Source organism: Cynoglossus semilaevis, chromosome 18, assembly GCF_000523025.1.
Source record: "Cynoglossus semilaevis isolate Cse_v1.0 chromosome 18, Cse_v1.0, whole genome shotgun sequence".
Classification (NCBI taxonomy): domain Eukaryota; kingdom Metazoa; phylum Chordata; class Actinopteri; order Pleuronectiformes; family Cynoglossidae; genus Cynoglossus; species Cynoglossus semilaevis.
In genome coordinates, this window is record NC_024324.1 from 5,120,554 (window position 1) to 5,141,040 (window position 20,487).

At 41.3% G+C, this 20,487-nt stretch overlaps 1 protein-coding gene across 2 annotated transcripts; it reads right to left on the reverse strand.

Moving 5' to 3' along the window:
* Positions 1–145: 145 nt before the first annotated feature.
* LOC103394139 (serine/threonine-protein phosphatase 6 regulatory ankyrin repeat subunit A-like) lies at positions 146–20,250 on the reverse strand. Of its 2 annotated transcripts, none has more exons than XM_008331310.3 (29): positions 20,018–20,250; positions 12,494–12,577; positions 10,856–10,934; positions 9,957–10,027; positions 9,319–9,519; positions 9,164–9,251; positions 8,935–9,077; positions 8,405–8,512; positions 8,094–8,198; positions 7,049–7,127; positions 6,561–6,675; positions 6,268–6,350; positions 6,118–6,181; positions 5,971–6,039; positions 5,737–5,877; positions 5,306–5,417; positions 5,205–5,231; positions 4,975–5,049; positions 4,690–4,891; positions 4,215–4,302; positions 3,966–4,083; positions 3,635–3,854; positions 3,455–3,542; positions 3,138–3,221; positions 2,908–3,056; positions 2,741–2,823; positions 2,577–2,659; positions 2,016–2,107; positions 146–1,943 (listed from the first exon to the last, which is right to left on the reverse strand). In XM_008331310.3, the coding sequence occupies exons 1-29, from the start codon at positions 20,042–20,044 to the stop codon at positions 1,645–1,647; spliced, it is 3,177 nt and encodes a 1,058-aa protein (XP_008329532.1). In that variant the 5' UTR covers positions 20,045–20,250; the 3' UTR covers positions 146–1,644. The 2 variants fall into 2 exon arrangements, with proteins under 2 accessions (XP_008329532.1, XP_008329531.1); XM_008331309.3 differs by lacking the exon at positions 20,018–20,250 and adding an exon at positions 14,725–14,880.
* Between the last annotated feature and the right edge of the window lie 237 nt (positions 20,251–20,487).

The following is a 20,487-nucleotide window of genomic DNA, read 5'->3' on the forward strand; positions in this document are numbered from 1 at the left end:
AAAACTAAAACTGTGGCGGAGCAGGACTGTGATTGGGACTAGCCTCTGTCTGTGTTTACGTAGCGGCGCTACCTGTTGTGCTAACACTAAGTATCTTAATGACAACACAATACATATGAATGAAGTTGACTTTAATTACGGGGGCTTGCGTTCTGGAAAGTTTTATTATATGTATGATTTTTCAGTCAATTTGATTGTACATCCACTTGTCTTCTTGTACCAAAATGTGCATGTGTTTTAAATTTTTACAGGTACTAGTAAGTGTTATGTCAGGCGCATATGCCTCATTTCCTCCAGAGCAAAACCCTCACCCAGACCACAACTGGACTTCACCTAGGTCAAATGCAGGATGCTCTCATATAACATACTACACATCTGATGAACAACAAGATTTATGTCTTTTTCATTTTAAGTGGGCTAAATTACTTATATTAAAAGTACTCTAATGGAAATTACTGCTTTAATTTAATTATTTTAATAATCCATGTAACTCGATAAGCTCCAGGTTTTGAAAAAGTGTACTGTCCTCCTTCACAGAAAAGGTTACTTTTCATTAACTTTTAAAGGGCTTTGAACATACATTTTAAATTTCCTAAACATTTCCAGGTCTTTGGTTACTGTACACACCTTGTAAACGGGATAAAAACCTATTGTCACACAGTTGGCAATTTTGTACATATATAAACAAAATATTAATAAATCAGGAAAACATATTTTCCGTCAGTGACCTCACGATTCCTTTCGTAAGTCGTCAGTTAGTTTCTTTGAAGCACCGCGGCGGGCGTCATTTTATAACATATTCTAATCTTGTACATTAGTGACACAAAGTTAGCCTTTATTTAAAATGCATTCTCCTCTGTGGTGCATTAATCTAGAACACGTGTACGTGTCAGGGACACAGAGTGCAAAAATAAGTCAAAGCAAATGTTTTTTTTTTCCTTTTTTACTTCCTAATAAACATGTCACCAAGTAATTAGTTTCGATCCTGTCTGTGTTCCTTAAAAGACAGCATTACATAAATTTCTGCCTCCTCCCCCCATCTCTCTCTCTCACACACACACTCTCTTTTTCACACATATTGTGGAAGCACAGTGTCAGCCACTCTCTCCTTTCTCTAGTACAGTACACAGAGAAGTATTTGTACAGCTCTGCAGGTTAAGAGTATCTCCTTTTGCTCCATCAGTCATGTGTCTCCTGAAGTGATCATATGGTAAAAGGGTTTTAAATCTGACCTGCTCGCTGTTTCAGTTTTTCACCTGCTCAGATAAAAACTGACAAAAATCATGTCCTCTCTTTAAAAAGTGTTTCGACCTCAGTATCTGCCACAACAAGAAACTGAAATAAAACTTTAAAGTATATATATATATATATATATATATTTTAAACAGTCCTATCACCTGGTCCCTCACTGTACTGTTGTTCTTTTTTCTTCTTTCAGACCATTCAAACTGTCCTGTGAGATTTTCTGCACTACATGCTTTTCCAGTTATGGTTAAAAACATAGTGTATACACTTAAAAAATAATTAAATTAAATCAATTGGCCATACTTTCGTTCCTGTTCCGCTGCTGCTGAGGTTCCTGAGTGGCCTAATTCTCCAGCCTGAGCTGTGGTTATCTGTCCCACGCTGTTTCTCTCACAGCTCTCAGTACGTCTCTGAGTCCGAGTCATTCATCTCTTCGTCCGCGGAGATGGAGCACAGCGGGCGCTGAGGCCTGCAGTAGGAGGCGTGGTCAGGTCTCAGGGGGGGCAGAGCATCGAAGGCTACCCCTTTGGAGATGTGGTTGGAGTTCAGGTGGTGGTTGATGACTGTGTGAGGTAAAGAAAAGGCAGGTAATGCCGCTATGGTGACCATGGGCGAGGTGGGCATCATGGAGTTGAGGATGAGGGCCAGGCAGTCGGCCACATCACGGTTGGGGGTGCAGGCCAGAGCTGGAGTGTAACCTGAAAAAATGTATAAAAAGTGTTCTATCACTGTGTGTGTGATCAGTGTGTGTGTGTGAACTAACAGCTAACCATTCTCATCCACTGCTAACACACTGGCTCCTTTCCTCAGCAGCTCCTGGACCACCACCGTCAGTCCTTTACTGGCCGCCACATGCAGAGGCCTATGGGACAGAAACCAGACCAAGAATGTTAATCAACAGGACTGACAGGAAAAAAAAAAGATCTGGAGGAACACGTTTGGTGAGTGTAAAATACAAAATAAAAATGCCTTGAAGTGTACGGCTTGAATAAATGAATACATTTAGCCACAGGTTGGATGTCATTGCAGCTTATTCCAGAAGAGGGTGCTATTGGCCAACATAACGTTAGTTCTCTTACTGTAGTGTAATGGTTCTCAAACATCCCCCCTTGTCACTTTTTCAAAATTGACAATTGAATTGAACACTGTAATTTCTGAATGGATAAAAGGTGTTAATTGTTGTCGCATTCAGTTGTTACATTTACCAGTCAGAATATAAAGAAGCTGACTCCAGAGAAAGGCCTGGGTCAGTTATCGTCATCATTGCCCAGAGTACATGCCTGGACTAAGCTGAAGTGAGTCACGTTGCCTACATCTCAGAGAATACGTACGTCTGCAGAGCAGTGTTGGTGCAGTTGATAAGATTCTTGTCATTGATTTTCTCCAGAATCAACAAGGCACTCGTCTCATGACCCTGGGCAGGAAGAAGCCACGACAGACAGTGAGACATTGAATATGGTTAACACCCATGATCCACTGAGGCCAGGCTCGTCACCTTGCTGCAGGCCAGGTGTAGTGCTGTGTTCCTGTGTGTGTCCTGTAGCACTAAATCAGCTTTACCACTGCTCATCAGCACTTCTACAGAACATAAAAGGACACAGTTAGAGAAAAAAAAAAAATCAAACGTTGACAACGCCTCAGTAAGTTAGTGAGGTCACTAACCCACAGCATTGGTCTGTCCGTTTAGAGCTGCCATCATCAGCGGCGTCCTGTGCGCGTGGTTGTCCACTACGTTCACCTGAGCCCCGTGGCTCAGGAGGAGGGACACACACTCGACGTGGTCGGAGAAAGCTGCAGCATGAAGCGCGGTCCTGTATTTGTACAAACACAGGTGACGTCATCAGTCACGCTCGTCAACATCACAGGAACGAAACCTCAGGTGTATCTCTTACCTGCCCTTACAGTCAGTGTCGTTGACTATCGCTGTGCCCAGGGAGTCGATTAACATTTCAGCCACACTGTCATTGTCGTTCATACTGAAACACAACAGTTTGACATGAAGGTGAGGCCTCCACAAACACATGCTGGACATTTTTAAATATTTCTCACAGTTTGTGTAAATAAGTGTGTTGATTTCTATCTTAAGAGTTTTAAAAAGTATTAATAAACAAAATTATCTGTAAGAAAAATAAATGTCTTCCTCTCTCTAACCCACATCTACACTTCAGCTTCTTTCCACATTCAAACTGAATGGAGAACGGTGTCTTACACGGCACAGTGGAGTGGACTGAATGAGTTGCCCTTAATCTTCCTGAACACCTCCTGGTCCAACAGCACTTCAACACAGGCATCATAACCTGGAGACACAGGAAGACGAGGGGGGGGGTGTTATAATCCCGTCTCACACACACACACACACACACATCAGGTTCACATCCTGCTCCAGTACCGTTGTAACTGGCCCAGTGCAGTGGCGTGTAGCCCTGGTTGTCTGTGAGGTGTGTGTCAGTGTTAGGCGTGGACGTTGCCTGCAACAGAGCGCCCAGAGCGGCCACGCGACCACAGGCCGACGCCAGGTGGAGAGGGGAACGGCCCTGTATGTCTCTGACACACACACTGGCCCCCCGCTGCAGCAGAGCCTCCACACACTCTTCCTGACCTGTAACTGCCTGTGGAGAATTTCAAGCAAGAGAAACATCAGCAATGACGACAAAACAAAAACACAGCGTTGTTTTTTTTTTCTTTTTTTCTCATGATTGCAGGAAAAGTTCTGGCCCGACCCCTCGGTGAAGTGCCGTCCTCCCCCATCGGTCCTGCTGTACCACGCTGGCTCCTTGACTCAGCAGTGAGTACACACACTCTGTGTGTCCATTCAGCACTGCCAACATCAGGGGGGTCCTGTGTACAGACAGCAGATTTAATGGTGTTTGTCCGAGACTGGTAAATATGAACGAGACAAGCGTCTCAGTGAAGGAGTCCAAGTCTCCATGCTGAGTCCATTTTGTCCTTGGACACACATAGAAACTCACTGTCCATTGGCGTCCTGCACGTCTACGTCAATGTGTTGGTCGTTGTGGCTCAGTATCAGGCTCAGGCACTCGGGGTGGCCATTCGTAGCTACAGCACAAACACAGAGACAAACATTCTTTATGACAAAAAATGAGAATAAATAAGGAAAAATATGGTTACATGCTCAAATTTGGAGATTTATGTCTTTGATAACTTATCAACAGTTTTAACTGATTAGATGTTTTAACCAACTACCAAACACGTTCAACCACCTGCTTTACTTGCTCATACTTTCTCACATGTATGTTCACTCTATTCTTAGCTGTGGTCTGTTCTGCCAGGATTCAAAACCTACGACTGAGGTGCGGACATTGTTCAGATTCTTGTCTGTTACATTCAACTCAGTTCAGACTTAGCGTGAGACGATTCCCCAAACATCCAGCACCATCAACCTAACACCAACAAAAACTCCAAACCGCCATCAGGTGTGTGTACCTGCAGCATGTATGGCTGTCTTTTTGTGTGTGTAGTCATGAGTCATAGGTGAGGCCCCATGGTGGAGTAACAGAGAGACACACTCCTGGTGACCACTGGAGCAGGCCAGGCTCAGCGGGGTGCGACCCTCGGGGCTCCTGACGTCTACGTCCAACAGAGAGGCCAGCAGGACCTCCAGAGCTCCACAGTGTCCGTGATACGCCTGGGTGATTCAAAGACACGCGGCCACATGTTCAGTTTAAGAGCCAAACGCACTGAGAGAGGACCTGGCACAGATGAACTCACCGCCAGATGCAGTGGACTGACGGGAGCTTGGGTTTCTGAGTCATTAAGGATGTCTGTTCCTGAAGTTTCCATTAGCTAAAAAAAAGAAGATACTTTTTCCTTATTTCAATGTCCAGAAGATTTCTGTGCCATACAGAGTTTGAGATTTAATTTAATCTTTTTAGTAACACCTTTACCAACAGAGGGGGCTACCTGAGTGTAGGACTGAGTGATTCAGATTTCGTACTTACCACATCAAGAGGTGTCTCACTTGCCATCTGTAAGAAACAAAGTCTGTTAAGAAAAGTGTGACTAAATCATTTCTTCACGTCATAACCTCGTGCTTACTCACCAGCTCCAGACACAGCGTGCGTCCGTAGGCGGAGGCGTAGTGCACAGCACTGTATCCCTGTTTGTCTCTGACTGAGGGATCAGCGTTGTTCCTCAGCAGGTACTCCACACATCTGACAGGACAGAAGAGATCACATTGTGTTTTTACTTTGAAGAAACCTCCGTCTGACTTTTCAGACTCTGATGCTGAACAATGGAAACAGAGCTGATTTCTGACGTACACTGTAAAGAGCCTGTATGTGTGAAAACAAAGTCCAACTCTTTGGATTTGTTATCAATACTCCATTGGACTACAATAGTCAGAGCAAAGAATTGTGATCTCTGTATTTGCAACTGTGTATTAAAATAGACATTGTACTGAATTGTACAGTTGTACTGAATGGTCAATTTTCACTCATTATCAATCAGTGTGATTATTCTTGAAAGACGTACTTTCCATCAGTGTCAGCAGAAGCAGCATAGTGCAGGGGGCTACAGCCTCTCTGGTCCAGCTCATTGATGCTTGCACCGGAGCCCACCAAGGCAAACACACACTGGTAGTTACAGTTGGCTGATGCATAGTGTAGTGGAGTCCTATAATGTCCAGAAAATTAAGGTCAAGGTTTTTAACATCTATTATTCTACACAGCGCTTTCACAGCATGGGGTTAAAACAAAGGTGTCTCACCTCCCAAAGTTGTCCTTCCTGTTAAAGTCCGCTCCTATGTTTAACAACAGGTTGAGACACTCCAGGTTCCTTAGAAGAGCAGAAACATAAAGAGAACAATAAATCTAACTTCAAAGGAACACAGTGATGAGACAGAAAACGACTCACCCTCCGGCTGCAGCAGCGTGAAGGCAGGTCCTCCCAAAGTCATCAGGGGTGTCTATGTCAAACCCTGCACAAAAAATAAATACAACTGGCATCAATGCCTGAGTCGACCGGGTGATTCAACTGACAGGGGAGATGTCAGCATGACAGTACCTGAGGACAGCAGTTTCCTGCAGCAGTCTGAGAAACCGCTGAGAGCTGCCAAGTGTAGCGGGAACATCCCATGAATTCCTTTCCTAGGAAGATAAACGACCCAGAAGGCAAGTCGTTACAAGACATGGAGAATGATGTGGTAATGTGATTGTGGACTACATGACAGAAATGAACAAGGACTGAAACGATGTGTAACCATCTAATTTTTTTTAATGAATTTAGTTTAGTTTAAGGTTAGTTTTAGATTGGACTCAGTGAGAGAGACAAGCAGATAAATACCAGTAGATACTGACTTGGTGGTGCTGGCTCCGTGTTTGACAAGCGCTGTGATGATGAGTTCGTGGCCGTAGCGAGCAGCAATGTGAAGAGCAGAGTTCCCGCTTTTGTCTTCGAAGTCAATCTCAGCTCCTACAGATACATCAACCAACACTTTTCAAAGACATAGAAGAAGAAGCGGACAGAAATGGACTTTCTTCACATTGATATGCAACATACATGATTTCACCTCCTGCTCTGACAACCTGAAAACTCTTGGACCCAAATGATCTTGTTTTAAACGACATATATTAGTTATTTTGTGTCCAGGTGGATCGGTCAAAAACATTAGGCCACTGATGCCACCATATAACCATAATAATTAGTATTTCGTTTGTACACTGTTTCTTGCATTTCAAAAATATATACTGACATTTTATTTTGTATAATAAAATATAATAAATAGGTATCCTAATTGTAAGAGAAAAAAACTATTCTGATAAGGTGTTGATGTTGGGACTCTTACCATTTTGAATTAAGGCTTGAGAACAGGAGAACCGTCCATGTGTAGCTGCCATGTGTAGTGGAGTCTTACCATCTTTACTCTGGAATGACAAAGGATAAGATAAGAAATAACTGTTTATGATCTCCTAAATAAAGACAATTCTGTGTGTCAGTGGTGCAATGGCGTTCTATTTCATGGAGAAAACGGTAAATGAAACAATCATTCATCAACAAAAATCATCAACACAGAGCTTCCACCAACAAACAAAAGCAGCTTCCCTTCACACCACCTGCAGAAAACATTTAGACGTCTCGGCTCAGTCTTCTCTAGCTTCAGTCGACTGTTCTGTCTGACCTTCTGCTGAGGCCAGACGTTACAGGTCCATAAAAACCACATACCACTAGAAAGTTGAACAGTTTTTTCCTAAAGCTTCTCTGCGTTGAAGTAAGCAGTAGAAAAACAAAGGCAAAACATTTTTTCTATCAACTTCACCATGTGCAATTTTTTATTTATTGAAGGCCTGTCTTCAAACTCTATACATATGGAAATCTATGTAGAGCAGGTTTCTAGTGTTTGTTTTGCAGTTAGTAATTCATGTGTTTTTTTCCATTCCTTTCTACTTGTGCTAAACTCCTCTGTGCCAATGACATGAATGGTTATTTGTCTGTGATTATGTTTCAGCCCAACACTGATGTCAAAAGCTTTTAAAATGCAAACATTGCTCAATGTTTTTTTTTTTTACTACAGGCAAACATTCTCTCTCTGAGAGCAGCTTGCAGCCTCAGGGAGCCCCCACCTCCCTGTTTCTCTTCCATATGGTCCTGCACCATGAGGCAGAGAGGAGGTGGTATCAGTTTCTATCACTGTGACTGGAGTGTTAACAACACTTTCATTTTCACTCACTGCTACAAAATGAGTTAAAAAGTGGCAACACAGTCTTGTATTTTTTTTTTAAATATGATGTCACACGTTTCACACCACTACACTGCACTGGATCCTGCTGCTTGTGCCTGGACTCTTTTTTTTGTGTCCTGGTTTTGGTGTTTAGTGTAGTGTCAAAACAAACCTGCATGTTAATGTGAGCTCCATGGGCCAAGAGGAGCTCCTGACAGAGCGCCCCCTGTCGTGAGGAAGAAGCAAAATGGAGAGCAGAAAACCCTCTTTCATTCACCTGAAATAAAGACACAAAACAACACAATTAAACACAAAAGATCAAACATATCACACAGCCTTGTTTTCCTCCGTTATATCACTGTATTATTGAAACCTGTTTATTTCTTGATTTAATACTAAGACTGACTATTTGAGGCAGCAGAAAACATCTATTTTCTTCTTCTCTGATTCCATAAACTCAGCTGGTGTCTTGAATCCACACACCTGATTCACACTGGCCCCTCTCTCGATGAGTTCACTGACCACCACATCCTGTCCATTATAACAGGCTAACTGCAGCGGTGTGTTACCATATGTGTTGACATCGTTTACCTGGGAAAAGACAGAATAAAAAAACATAATGTACCAAACAGTACATTATGAACAATTCTCACATAAATCATCCAACTACAGTACAATGGAATCATTACTATTTTCAATCATTTCCCTAGCTATGGTGGTTGATGTACCAAAACATATATTTCTTCTTTAAACATAAAAAAGGTAATTTATAAGTTTTCTAAGACAAATCAGTGCATTTTTAGTCATGTATATTTTTTCTGAATTTTAACCATATACAAACATTTGCTCCTTGATTTTGTTTCTACTGTTGAAAACACAAACCCAATTATAGACATTTGGTAGCATTTTCATTTATGCTCAATGTGAGGACTCAATGTTTGTTTCAGATCCTGTGCTACATCCTTTTTTGTGTTTTTTATATATACATTTCTTTTGTATACGTATGTACTGACAGGGACACCAAGGCTCAGCAGGTAGTGCACTGTGCTGCTCATCCCACTGGAGGCAGCGGCGTGAAGAGGGGTATAAGCCTTTTTGTCCTTACAGTCCACCTCAGCTCCACTGGCCACTAGAACCTTCACCACCTCCAGGTGACCTGACACAAAAACATAAGAAGAGTTAAGTTTTTTATTTAAAGTATTTAATATTTTAGACTTTAAGATCCCATCACAACCATCTTACCCATGTAGGCTGCCCAGTGAATGGCCCTCCGGTCCTTTTTATCAAATGCGTTGATGTTAGCTCCTCTGGATAGGAGCAGTTTCACAATCTGACAAAAGGAGGAAAATTAGACATCTGCAGCAAGGTAACATGAGATATAAAAAAGAAGCACTCACCTCTACATGTCCACTAAAGGCAGCGTGATGCAAAGCAGTGCGTCCTGCTCTGTCCGAAACATTGACGTTGCTGAGAAGTGGGACCAAAGCCTCGGCACAGCGAATCGCTTTGTTGCTCGCTGCAACGTGGAGCGGCGTCTGCCAGTTCTTGTCACGAGCGTTGACGTCGGCGCTGTGCTTCAGAAGCACTGCCACTGCATCCTGTTTGGAGAGAGGGCATGAGTCTGCAGACAAAGGCTCTTCTGTTGAGATCCACAATGTTCTGTCCAAGTGCAGGCCAGTGTGATCAGGTGCGAGGTTTTCTTTCACAGACCTTCAGTCTTAGAAGTCTGCTCTAACCTCTTTTAGTCTGCATCATATCCGTCTGTATCACAACTCCATCGATATTTTCTTATGACTGTATTTGTGAAATAATGCTAAAATGAGTTAAAAGGTATTTCTTTTTTGTTGTAGAGGAGAACAGCTCTTATCTAAGCATTAAGCAACAATACTATTTTGGTGAGTATTCAGGTCAAGATGTAGCACAATCTAGTGGTCAGGTGATGAGCAGGTGTGGCATATCATGTGCATCTTTAGCTGGGAACAAAAAAAGAGAGTTGTGTGTCCGTAGCCAAGAGTAAAAAACATTTTTGTGTTACCTCACTACAAGAAGCAACAGCTCGGTGAAGAGGCGTCAACCACTTGTTATCTTTGGCGTTAACTCGGGCTCCTTGGAAGAATGAAAAGAAAACCATGTGTGTGCAGTAGACACATTTTTTATCATGCTGTAAACATGTTAAAAAACAAACAAACAACTTGATAACTGCCCTAACAACTGCTTCGTTCAAAAAGGCTGTCACCCTGACTAATGTACCAAGGGTTTTATTAGCTAATACAGAGACAGAAAGACAAAATACCCATGAGCCAATCTGGCAGAGCATTAGGGGTTAAAATAGCCCATAGGCTGCAGCTGTTGCCAGCTCTTCAAATTATTGAGAAACACAGGACACATGACACACACACACAATTTTTTCACGTTACGCCTGTGATGGCTCCGCCTCTTGACATGCTCACGTTACAGACAAGTGAGCCGACAGAGATCCTATCAGATGATTGACAGATCAGGTGAAACATCACCAAGATGACCAGAGAAGTGAGCATACACACGAGTGTGAAACTGACGACGACTGCTTATGGCTCTATGGAATTGTAACGGCACCACTACCTGCTCTAATTAAACCACTGGTAGACATACGCACCCAGATTTAGACTGATTGAACGCAGACATTGGGAGAAAGCCAAAACCATAACAAGAAAATAACATCCCTGCAGATGGAAGTGGAAACATTTACTTCCTTTGGTCAAGTAAAAAAGACTAAAGGAATTATTTTATTTTCAATTTCTTTTGTTTAGAGATGCTTTCAGCTTGGTCTGAACTAGTCACTGTAAATTTCAGACAGAATAAAATATATTTTATTGTGATAACACTTCTGTGCAGCAAAAAAAAAAACCAGCAACAAGCTGCTACATTTATAAATCAATATGCTGCTGTGTTTACCTGAAAGTATGAGCAGTTCAATGATCTCAGCATCTCCCAGATAGGCTGCAGCATGGAGAGGTGTCCTCTTCTCATTGTCCTTAAAGATTTTCAAATAAAACATACAATGCATAATTTGAATCATCAATCAATCCCCGACCCCTCCTCCCCTAACACAATCTATAAACTTTACACTTGCAGACCACAAGAAATAGGAGACTGGGTCCATGAGGGGCAAAAAGTCCATCATCCGGTCACTCGTAGTTTTCAATTTGCTCCATCTCTTTATTTAGACCCCACCCTCCCCCCACTGCCTCTCCTTCAGAACATGAGAGCACAATCAGCAGAGTGGAGCTATAAACAAAAGTCACGTGACCACAGTGGTTCTGAGCCGGTGTTGCTGACTCCATGAAGACGCAGTATGATGATGGTAGCATTATTACAGCCACGGATGAGGAAAACTATTGGGGTGGAATGTAAAGAAATGTGTCCAACGAACAAAGTGAAGGAAATGATAATGGACAAATATAGAGTGTGAGGTCAGGTAAAGGTCATTTGAAAGTTTTGTTCTGAAATGTTCATGTGTCCTGCTCTTGTTGACAGCTTTATGAAATGGAGGAAGGAAGGAGCTGCCAGGAGGGACTCAAAGTCAATCGATCAATCAATGCACAGGTCAATTGTAGCCTGGGCTTCTGTCTACCAACTGCTGCTCTTCAAGGTGCCGTACATACACAGGGCAGCACTAAGAGCAAACAAAACAGTACTGTACACATAAACCCTGTTTCCTGAAAAGTTTGTACACCTTTAAATGCAATTAATACTTAAAAACTGAACTTAGCAAAACATCCCAACTTTTACTTAACAAACAAAGAGACAAGGAAATGATTTAAATGTTACTTAATTCCAAACTGTTCTCGGATTGTATAACATTTAAAATTCAATGCCTTCAACACACTTTATACATGCTGAGAAAGAAACAGAGCAAGAGTCTGAGATTCTGAGAGACAGCTATTTTTTTCAAGTAACTTTAAGAGGAATTTAAATTAAGACTGGGTATGTAAGGAGCATCCAATAAAGGATTGGTCTTTGAAGGCAAGGAGTGGTTGCATGGATTTGATGATGCATTTCTGCACCAAGGCACTATAAATCTGCAGCCTATTCTGACACATTCTTAGGACAAGATGTTTTATGTTTCTCGGAAATGCTATGATTTTTCAGTAGAAGAATTCCAAGGCTGATTCCGAACAAAATACAACATTTTCAGCTTTAAAGGTGCAGAGTGTCTTAGTAGATATCCATCTCCAGATAAATGGTCTGGTGTCTCACGATTGAAAAGAGAAAAAATATGGGCACATTTCTCCATGGTACAACAACAACTGGCAGTGTTTCCTCTTGGACTTTTTTAAGCAGCACCAACATTTCATCCAGCTCCCCATAGGACACATACACAGGTAGAGAGATAAACACATCAAACTATTAGACAGATGCACACTATGACCACAAACTTCAGGAGCGTTAAGGCTTCTCTGTTAACAAACCAAGTGCCACCTACAGTTTGTTATTTAGGATACAGTAAATTTAAGCAGTAGATTTATTTCTTGTGGATCAACTCCTATATTAAAGGGAGTGTATAATTCTGGTAAAACTATTTTGTCTTACCTGAATGTTAACATCCTCCTTCTTAAAAATGAGAGAGCGCACTTCATCTGGGTCCAGGTTGAAGATGGCTCTTAGCAACGATGGCTGCAGGAAAACAGAGAAAAAAGAAGATGATAAACAAAACTGCTAAACTTCATTTTCTCTGTTGACCGTGGTGTTACCTGCCGAGGGGTTTACTAATCAGAGATTCTCACACACAGATATTATAATACCATGTTGGAAGAAAGCCAAAGGCAGCCAAAATCTGTTTATGAAAGTACAAGCTGCACTGCACTGACACACACCGTTACATAAATGTTGAGGTCCAACATTTGAGGGTTAAAGGCATGCTGTTCTTTTTCCACGTGGTTTTGGAACCACCTCAACAATGTCAACAGTGGTGTAAAAGACAGGTGCAGTGTGAGAAGAACAATAAAGGGGGGGTTATCTTTAAACACCCAAGCATTTTCACTTTTCCATAACTGTTTATCGGAATTATTAAAGCACATTACACCTGGAACTGTGTTCCTGACAAAAGCTAATCCCCTCCAGTAGGCAGCTGCAAAAACATCATCAACACTCTTCTTCTCCTGTTAGTTAGATTATGTAAATCTCAACATATGTGAACATCATGAACCCATGGTGCTGCTGGATACTGGCTGGGATTTGTTAAAGAGACAAACTCACAAATTATAAATTATACATTTTCCAAATGTATTTGCTTTTGCTAATAGGACATAAATGGCAGAAATAAAAAATGTTTTTTTAAACATAAAATATAAATGATGCAAAATAGACAACAAAAAGAGTGCAGTGAACATGAAGTGGAAAGATACAGGCTCAACTTAAACTCCCTGCTGGCTACTGAAGTGGCCAACAAGGTACGATGATGTGATATGACTTCACAGCCAATAATAAAATGTAAAACGTAATAATATGAACTGTGTCCAGCCTCTTTAGACACTGATCATTTGCCTAAAGTAAATCACCATCCAGAAAAGTAATAATTCATTAATTATAAATTAAGTAAATCTGGACAAACACTTCCTTGTTTTCATATAAGACGCATGCTTTTTTAAAAAGTAAGTTCATTTCAGTTGACATTGAAAAAATATTTTAGTTCCTGCAGCAGTCCTGGTACTGATGACTTGTTGTGAGTAAGTAACAGAGTTACTGATAATGACAAAGAGAACTAAACCACAGCAAAAGCAGATTTAAAGAACCCCACGGTTTGAAAGGCCTGTTTTGTTTTTATTCTATGACACTAAACTGAATAGAATTCATATTCAGTTTACGGTCATTAAGATCCTGATCATTTACGAACCAAGTTACCACTTTACCACATGTTAATTTACATGAATCATCTGTTTAGTCAACTTTATGAATAACTGCTGGTGCCTGCACGCAAGGCAGCAACAGAAAATCATTATTTTTCGTAAGCTACTTACATTGCTCAAGCTTCATGGGTTTGTCAAAAAGGCAAAAGGAAAAAGAAATCGGAAAACTAGTGAGCTGCACTACAGAAATCTATCTATGTGTGCACCCCCATCTTCCAGCAGGAGCAGCCAATTTAAGGGTAGACTTCAAGTATGCCATTCAGTAAAATACTTGATAAGCACTACAAAGTGGTCCTGTTACTTCCTCTCAACCTCGCCATGGATTCCCATCATCCATCTCTAATTTCATTCCAACTAAAAATAAGCGTGGCTGTCAGGCATGTTGTTATCTGTCTCATGTGTATTACTATGATGAGTACAGAAACTATGTCAAAGATCAAGAAGAAAAACACAGAGTGACAGGACGGACCCTGTCATGAGGGACGACACATTTGCGCTGCTTACATCACTGTACACTTCAATGAGCCGCTTTCGTGAAGTGAAGACTTATTGTTACTCCATTTCAATTTTCCTTTTACAGAGCCAGTAAAGAAGCTAGCAAAGAGGACTACAAAGGCCTGGGCTTAACTGATAATCTATGCAATCAATGCCCAACAGTCACCTTATACCAAAAGCTTTATTTGTGATAACATTGGGGCTATATTTATCATGAGACAGCAGACTGTATTTTGACAGATTAGGACGTCTGACAAAGTAAAGCCGTACAGGCTTTAGCGTCAGAATGAGAAAAGACTGATGGAAGTGCAGTGTCACATCAGAAATTCAAGCAAACGCTGTCCTTTGTACCAGAACTGGATTCAACCGGAACATGACTGAATGAATCAGTTTATCAGGAAAATGATGAGGCCATCTCACCTTGTCTTCTTGCACTGCAGCCCGTCGAGAGGCATGATGGGACCTGCGATCTGGAGAAGACTTAGGCCTGGGAGGTGGGGGTGAAGAGGAAGGCTCGTCTTCCTCCACCTCCTCCAGCACCACAATGCACACACGGCTAGCCCGCTCTGACCGCATCAGGAACAAACATTCACACACACATACTCACAGTTTCACAGGTTTTTTCAGATTACATATGTGCAGCATTTAGGAACATGGAGCAAAAAGGAGAATAAGAAATCCAAACAAGACCGATGTCCTTGGACAAATCGCTACCCATCCTCATGTAAAATCCAGAGTGAAATCCAGTTGCATCCTCTGCCAGTCAGTGCTGTTTGGCTGTGTGACTCTCCAATTATTCTTCCTTTCTTTTTTGGATTTTATGACTCCTCTCTCCTCCTCCCACTAACCCACACTGCCTGTAAGCAGCAGAAGCCGAGGCAGCAGGGAATTCCTTTGCGTAATGGTGTCGGTAAGCAGCATGCGGCAGAATGAGCTTGCGCTGCCTAGCAGCGCACAGGAAGCGACATACTGTACAGGACCCTGTCTGCTGTGCTGCAGTCAGGAATACACACACACACACACACACAGACAAACACTCTCTCTCTCAGCTTCGCTCTCCCCGTCCCTCCTCCCCCGAAACACAGAGCCTTTGATTGGCACAGACAGGGGCTGCAGCACCTTGTGTGTGTGGGAATGCTTAGCTAGTTTTGGACAGAATGCTGAAGCCAGCTCTTTAAAATGAAGAGGTAAAAAGGGGGAGGGGACAGTGGGAGGGAGGATGGAAAAGAGGGTGAGCGAGAGTGAGAGAGAGAGCGAGAAAGACTATCTGACACACAGTACAAAATAAGTAGTATTTACTAGCAAAGACTATCACGAACGAAAGTTAATCTGTTAACTACAGTGTATCAATTTTCTAGAATAACTGCAGAGACGCTGCCCTTGGCTTGAATGGTCAGGTCTATTTGGCTACGAATATTTAAAAGTAGTATAACTTAGTCATTTTTCAATGAACAGTGGTGAATTGAAAATTCAAAGCACAAGTGAGACTTTAGGAAACACGCAGGATCGGCTCGCAGCTCATTCTGAGCCAGTATGCAAATCTGTGGTTTACCCATGAAAATAATCTGTAATAAAAGCCTTGTCGACACATTGCACGTACAGTTGTCCATATCTGTCAGATCACCGGGTGCTCAGTGCTGTAATGGGCGGTTAGAATAAGGTTTGTTAAGATAACCTTGGTGACTAATTTTCCCAAGAAGTTGGCTAAACTTAAAGTTGTTCTGCAGGCTGATTTAGTTTAGTTTTAGGTTTAATATTTGTTTTGGAGGAGCTTTTTTGAAGTATCTGCTCAGGTATCTGTTTGGTTTGGTTTCTGCAGCAGTATCGTTACTGGTATTTGGACATGCTAGCTGGCAGAAACAGAGCATTAGTTCAACTCCCACAATTGTGCATCTGTTCTTCAGACTGTATATCAATTACAATGGATGCTAACTTTACATCTTTCCTGAGATGCATCCTTTTATAATAACTTACTCCTAATTTAATCAACAGATTACTTAATGCCACATTTCACTTTATTACTTTACAAGAAATATATGTTATTAATTGCTTGGGGCACAGTAAGCTTTTTTTGCTTCCTCTTAATCTGAAAATCATAAACCCACAGCATTGTGGAAATAGAACATTTTGGTTTTTATATCTGAAGTCAATTTGGAGGCAGAAGTGTCCTGTTCTTCTAAATTAAGGAAAATAACAGAAATGGATACCAGCTTGGCACATGACGTGTGTGTGTGTGTTCATACTTCCTTTGTTTCATATCTGTGGCATAGCACAAGTCCCCATTTACTCATTAGAAAATTGAAACAAACCAGCTTTGTCAGAGAAAGAGAGGGCTGCTAACAACACTAGTCTGTACGTGCATCTGTCTTTGTGTGTCTGCGTCTCCTTCATATTCAACACAGATCCTAAAATGAGCATATCTGCCAAGCCACACAGCCCCATTAACTCAGAGGGAGGGACGGAGGGAGGGAGGAATGGAGAGAGGGAGGGAGGAAAGATGAGAGAGATATTCTTTTATATGGATTCTTTCCACAGTCCTAAACATTGGGTCTGATGAGATTACCATTTTTAAACTCCATGTGACACATAGCTATAATCTTCCATTTTCAGTGGCAAACAAAATGATATTACAGACAGCAGCAAAAGACTGAAAAAAACAAAACAGACAAGACAACTCTACTGCACTTCCAATGACTGAGGGTTGCAAAAAGTTAGAGTAAAAAGTTATTTACAATGCAGTTTTGCAAAAATTTGCCAAAGAGAAATGAGTCCCTGGTTGAACTGCTTCATGCAATCGATGCAATAAAAACTCGCGCAACAGACACATCTGGAAACACATATTTTGACGAGGCACACAAAAATAAAAAATAATAAAAGTCTGTGTTCATCCTGACACGGTCATATAGATTTGTGATCTTAGGAAGAAAACAGTCTGACACATGTGATAAAATATGCAGGCCAGCTGACCTCTGTTTTGACCCTGCAGAAGAATACTCTCAGTGTAATTTAATCCCAGTCCAGACGTTCAAAGGACAGCATGTTTTCCAAATCTGTCCCCATGCTGGGACAGCAGCAATGACAAAGCTGATGGCTTTCAAAAAATAAAATAAAATAAAATAAAAATCAAGAGATGATGTTATGTATTTTTTTTATCACATGTCATGACACTGCATAAATGATATGGAGGGTGTCATCACTATGAATTAAATACAATTAAAGTTGGTATTTTTCACTGACTCTAAATGTAGCTGTAGAGCTGTGAGAAGAGCAGACAATGACGACGCAGCATCACACCTAATGCTGCTGAATTATAATCATTAATATCCAGATAATATAGATACTCCTTATTTTTGTTTTGTGACTAAGCCAGTGAATGACATTCATACTGATCTTTAACAGGCATTTGGTTTTGAATGGCAGTTAGGTTTTTGCTGATCCGTAACATCTGTAAGTCCATCAGTAGCCGGATGTTGCATATTAGACTGTACATAAAAGCAAACTGCAATATACTGTACTATTATACACTAGTATGTGACTAACGTGTGGCACAAACAAGATGTCGTGTATAGACAGTATTCAAACTGTGTATTAGGGGCAGCTGCTGAAGTATGCAAAAAGAAAAAAAAATCCTGAATAAATGAGCACAAAAATACATGAGTCACTTCTGTGTTTGACCTTCTGCTTTCATTGTGTGTTCCCATTAATGCTTTCCACCATTTCTTTCCTTAGGCAGGACATCGACATCAGACACCACAGTACTCATGTAAGAAACAGAGCACCCTCTAGAGGACACACGGTAGCCATGGACAAAGAAAGGGAGACTATTTTTGTCCATTTGTTTGTTTCACAAAAGCTGTATAGATAAGAACAATGAAGAATAGAACGGAGATGTAATCACAGACGCAGTCTTCCGTTTGATGCATGTCCGTCACTGTTCAGGAGCAAGGACAGCCCAGGACAGACCAGGGAACTTCACAATGACTGACCTTAAGTCAGTAGTTTTCTCTACGGTTTAAAGCATTACTTCAATTATCATGAAAACAATACTCATTTTGTGTGTTTATTTGATGTTGCCATAGTCTAATTAAATATTAACCATTTTTTAATCTTCTGCTCCTTCCCCCATCTTCATCCTCTACCTTGACAAATCCTCTCTACGCTCTTCTTCTTTTCCTCCTGTCTGAACAACTCTATCGCCGTAATGTTCTTGTCCAATTCATACACATTCTCTCACCGTTGCATCTTTAACTGACACTGCACAACATTAGATGATCAATTTGCCCTTGTAGGTCTTACTAGCATCGTAAAACCTTTTGCTAATCAACCTCAACGGTAATCTCTTAACCCACCCTAAACTGTCTGTGCCCTCCCTTTCTCCTCTTTTGTACCCCGTCTGTTGCTTCAGATGGATGGAATGCACCTTTAAGTCAGAGTCTGAGTCACTGAATACAATTTTTAGCTGAGTCCAAGTCACGTCTGCCGAGTCACTGAAAACCATGGAGTCCTAGTAGTCCTATGCCAAATCGATTGAGAAAATATTAAGTCCAGTCCTCGCGGTTTCAAGCCCATGTCTATGTAGATAAAAATATCAAGAGTCTGAGATGAGAACATACAGACAAGGACAAAAAAACAGATTATAATCAATCGTCATCTCAGCTTCCCTATGCAGATATCTAACAAAAATATTAAAGCCTGATAAACCTCATAGGTACAGCAATATTCTATCCACTCTGTGGTGCTTTGTGCTCCCCAAAGATTCAAAGATTCTTGATTCTGGCACTGCTATACACGTGACAACAACTACTATGCAAAGATATGGGTTTTCTTTTATTTTCCCCCTATAGCCCAGTACCAAATGGCCAGTCCTGGGTCCACAGCCCAGGGAGTGGGGGCCTCTGAAAAGAGAATTTATAAGTAAGTCTGATGACCACTACAATTCTTTCGGGCGTCAGCAACTTTTCTTTTGGAGGTGACTGGATCCTGTATATATGTGTGTTTATTTCACACATTTAGCTGGAGACACATTTGAGAGCCAGCACCACCTGCTATTTTAGTCTGACACACTTATCTCCAGCAACAGGTGACTGTCCACAGCTGTCCACAGCAAAGAGGCAGCTGAGCAAGCAAGAAAATGCCAAGAAATTCACCCATGGATTTCAAGTCAAAACAAAGCCTGATACGGCTTTTAACACAAACAAGTTACACAATAACAACAGCGAGTTAGCAGCTTTGTTACTACACTAGCTATCATCCAGCTGCGTTCTACGCTCCATCACCATCAGACAGGAGCTGCTAGAAACGTTTTTTTTTAAAAATCGCTATCAAAACCTTACAAAGCTGTCATTTTACTTTTTCTGACAAACAGAATAGACAGTTGAATTGTGACAACGAGTGACGTAACAGTTTCCCCTGCTGGTTATGTTCACAGGAGTTACCGCTAAGCTAGTGGGCTAACGTGTCAACTGTCAGGAGATTAAACCGTGAAGCGAACAAAAGCAACGGCAAAATGTTCTGTTTACCGACTGGTTGTTGTCACAGTCACCAACTTTAAATATATCGTATATTTAATGCTGAATGCTCACTTTGATACAAACGCAAACCCTTAACGCTGTTGACTAGTTCAAACGCAAAAACTAGCAAAGTAGCGTCAATGGCACCGGAGAAGAAACTTAACGGTAGATTGTTGGAGCTCAGAGATAAGAGATAAGGTTACCTGTTCTTGTATCTTTAACACAGCCATGTTCTCCGTTAGAGAAGGAAGGAGACGCCTTTAATTCTCCGGGGAGTTATAGCATAGTATGTTAACCTAAAGGGGAAAGAGAAGGAGGAGGAAGGAGGTGAATAATAAGGACAGGCTCTCTGGAGTCAATCGGTGCTGCTCCCCACATCTTCCTTCCTTCCTATCCGGGACAATTTCTCCACATCATAGGACAGAAGCGGAAGCGGATCAGCGCCACATGTACGGTCATTTTAAAGATATATTTTTATTTAATAAAAAAATCTACATCTATATTTAGAGAATTCTAACTTAAATCATATGTGAAAACAAAACGAGTGTCCCGAGTTCAAATTCCAAATAAAGTCAGAATTCTTCATTTGTTATTTTTATAAGGCATCATTCTGAAAGAAATATAAAGACATGATTTTTGATTTGATTAAAATCCATCCATCCATCCATTTCAT

What these genes read in the sequence shown, in the direction of transcription:
- LOC103394139 (XM_008331309.3), bottom strand. Translation starts at nt 14,880, where the DNA reads ATGCGGTCAGAGCGGGCTAGCCGTGTGTGCATTGTGGTGCTGGAGGAG. An exon ending in GCACGCTGTGTCTGGAGCTG is followed by an intron (nt 5,232 to 5,305) that starts GTGAGTAAGCAC and finishes TGTTTCTTACAG; the next exon opens with ATGGCAAGTGAGACACCTCT. An exon ending in TCAGTCCACTGCATCTGGCG is followed by an intron (nt 4,892 to 4,974) that starts GTGAGTTCATCT and finishes TGAATCACCCAG; the next exon opens with GCGTATCACGGACACTGTGG.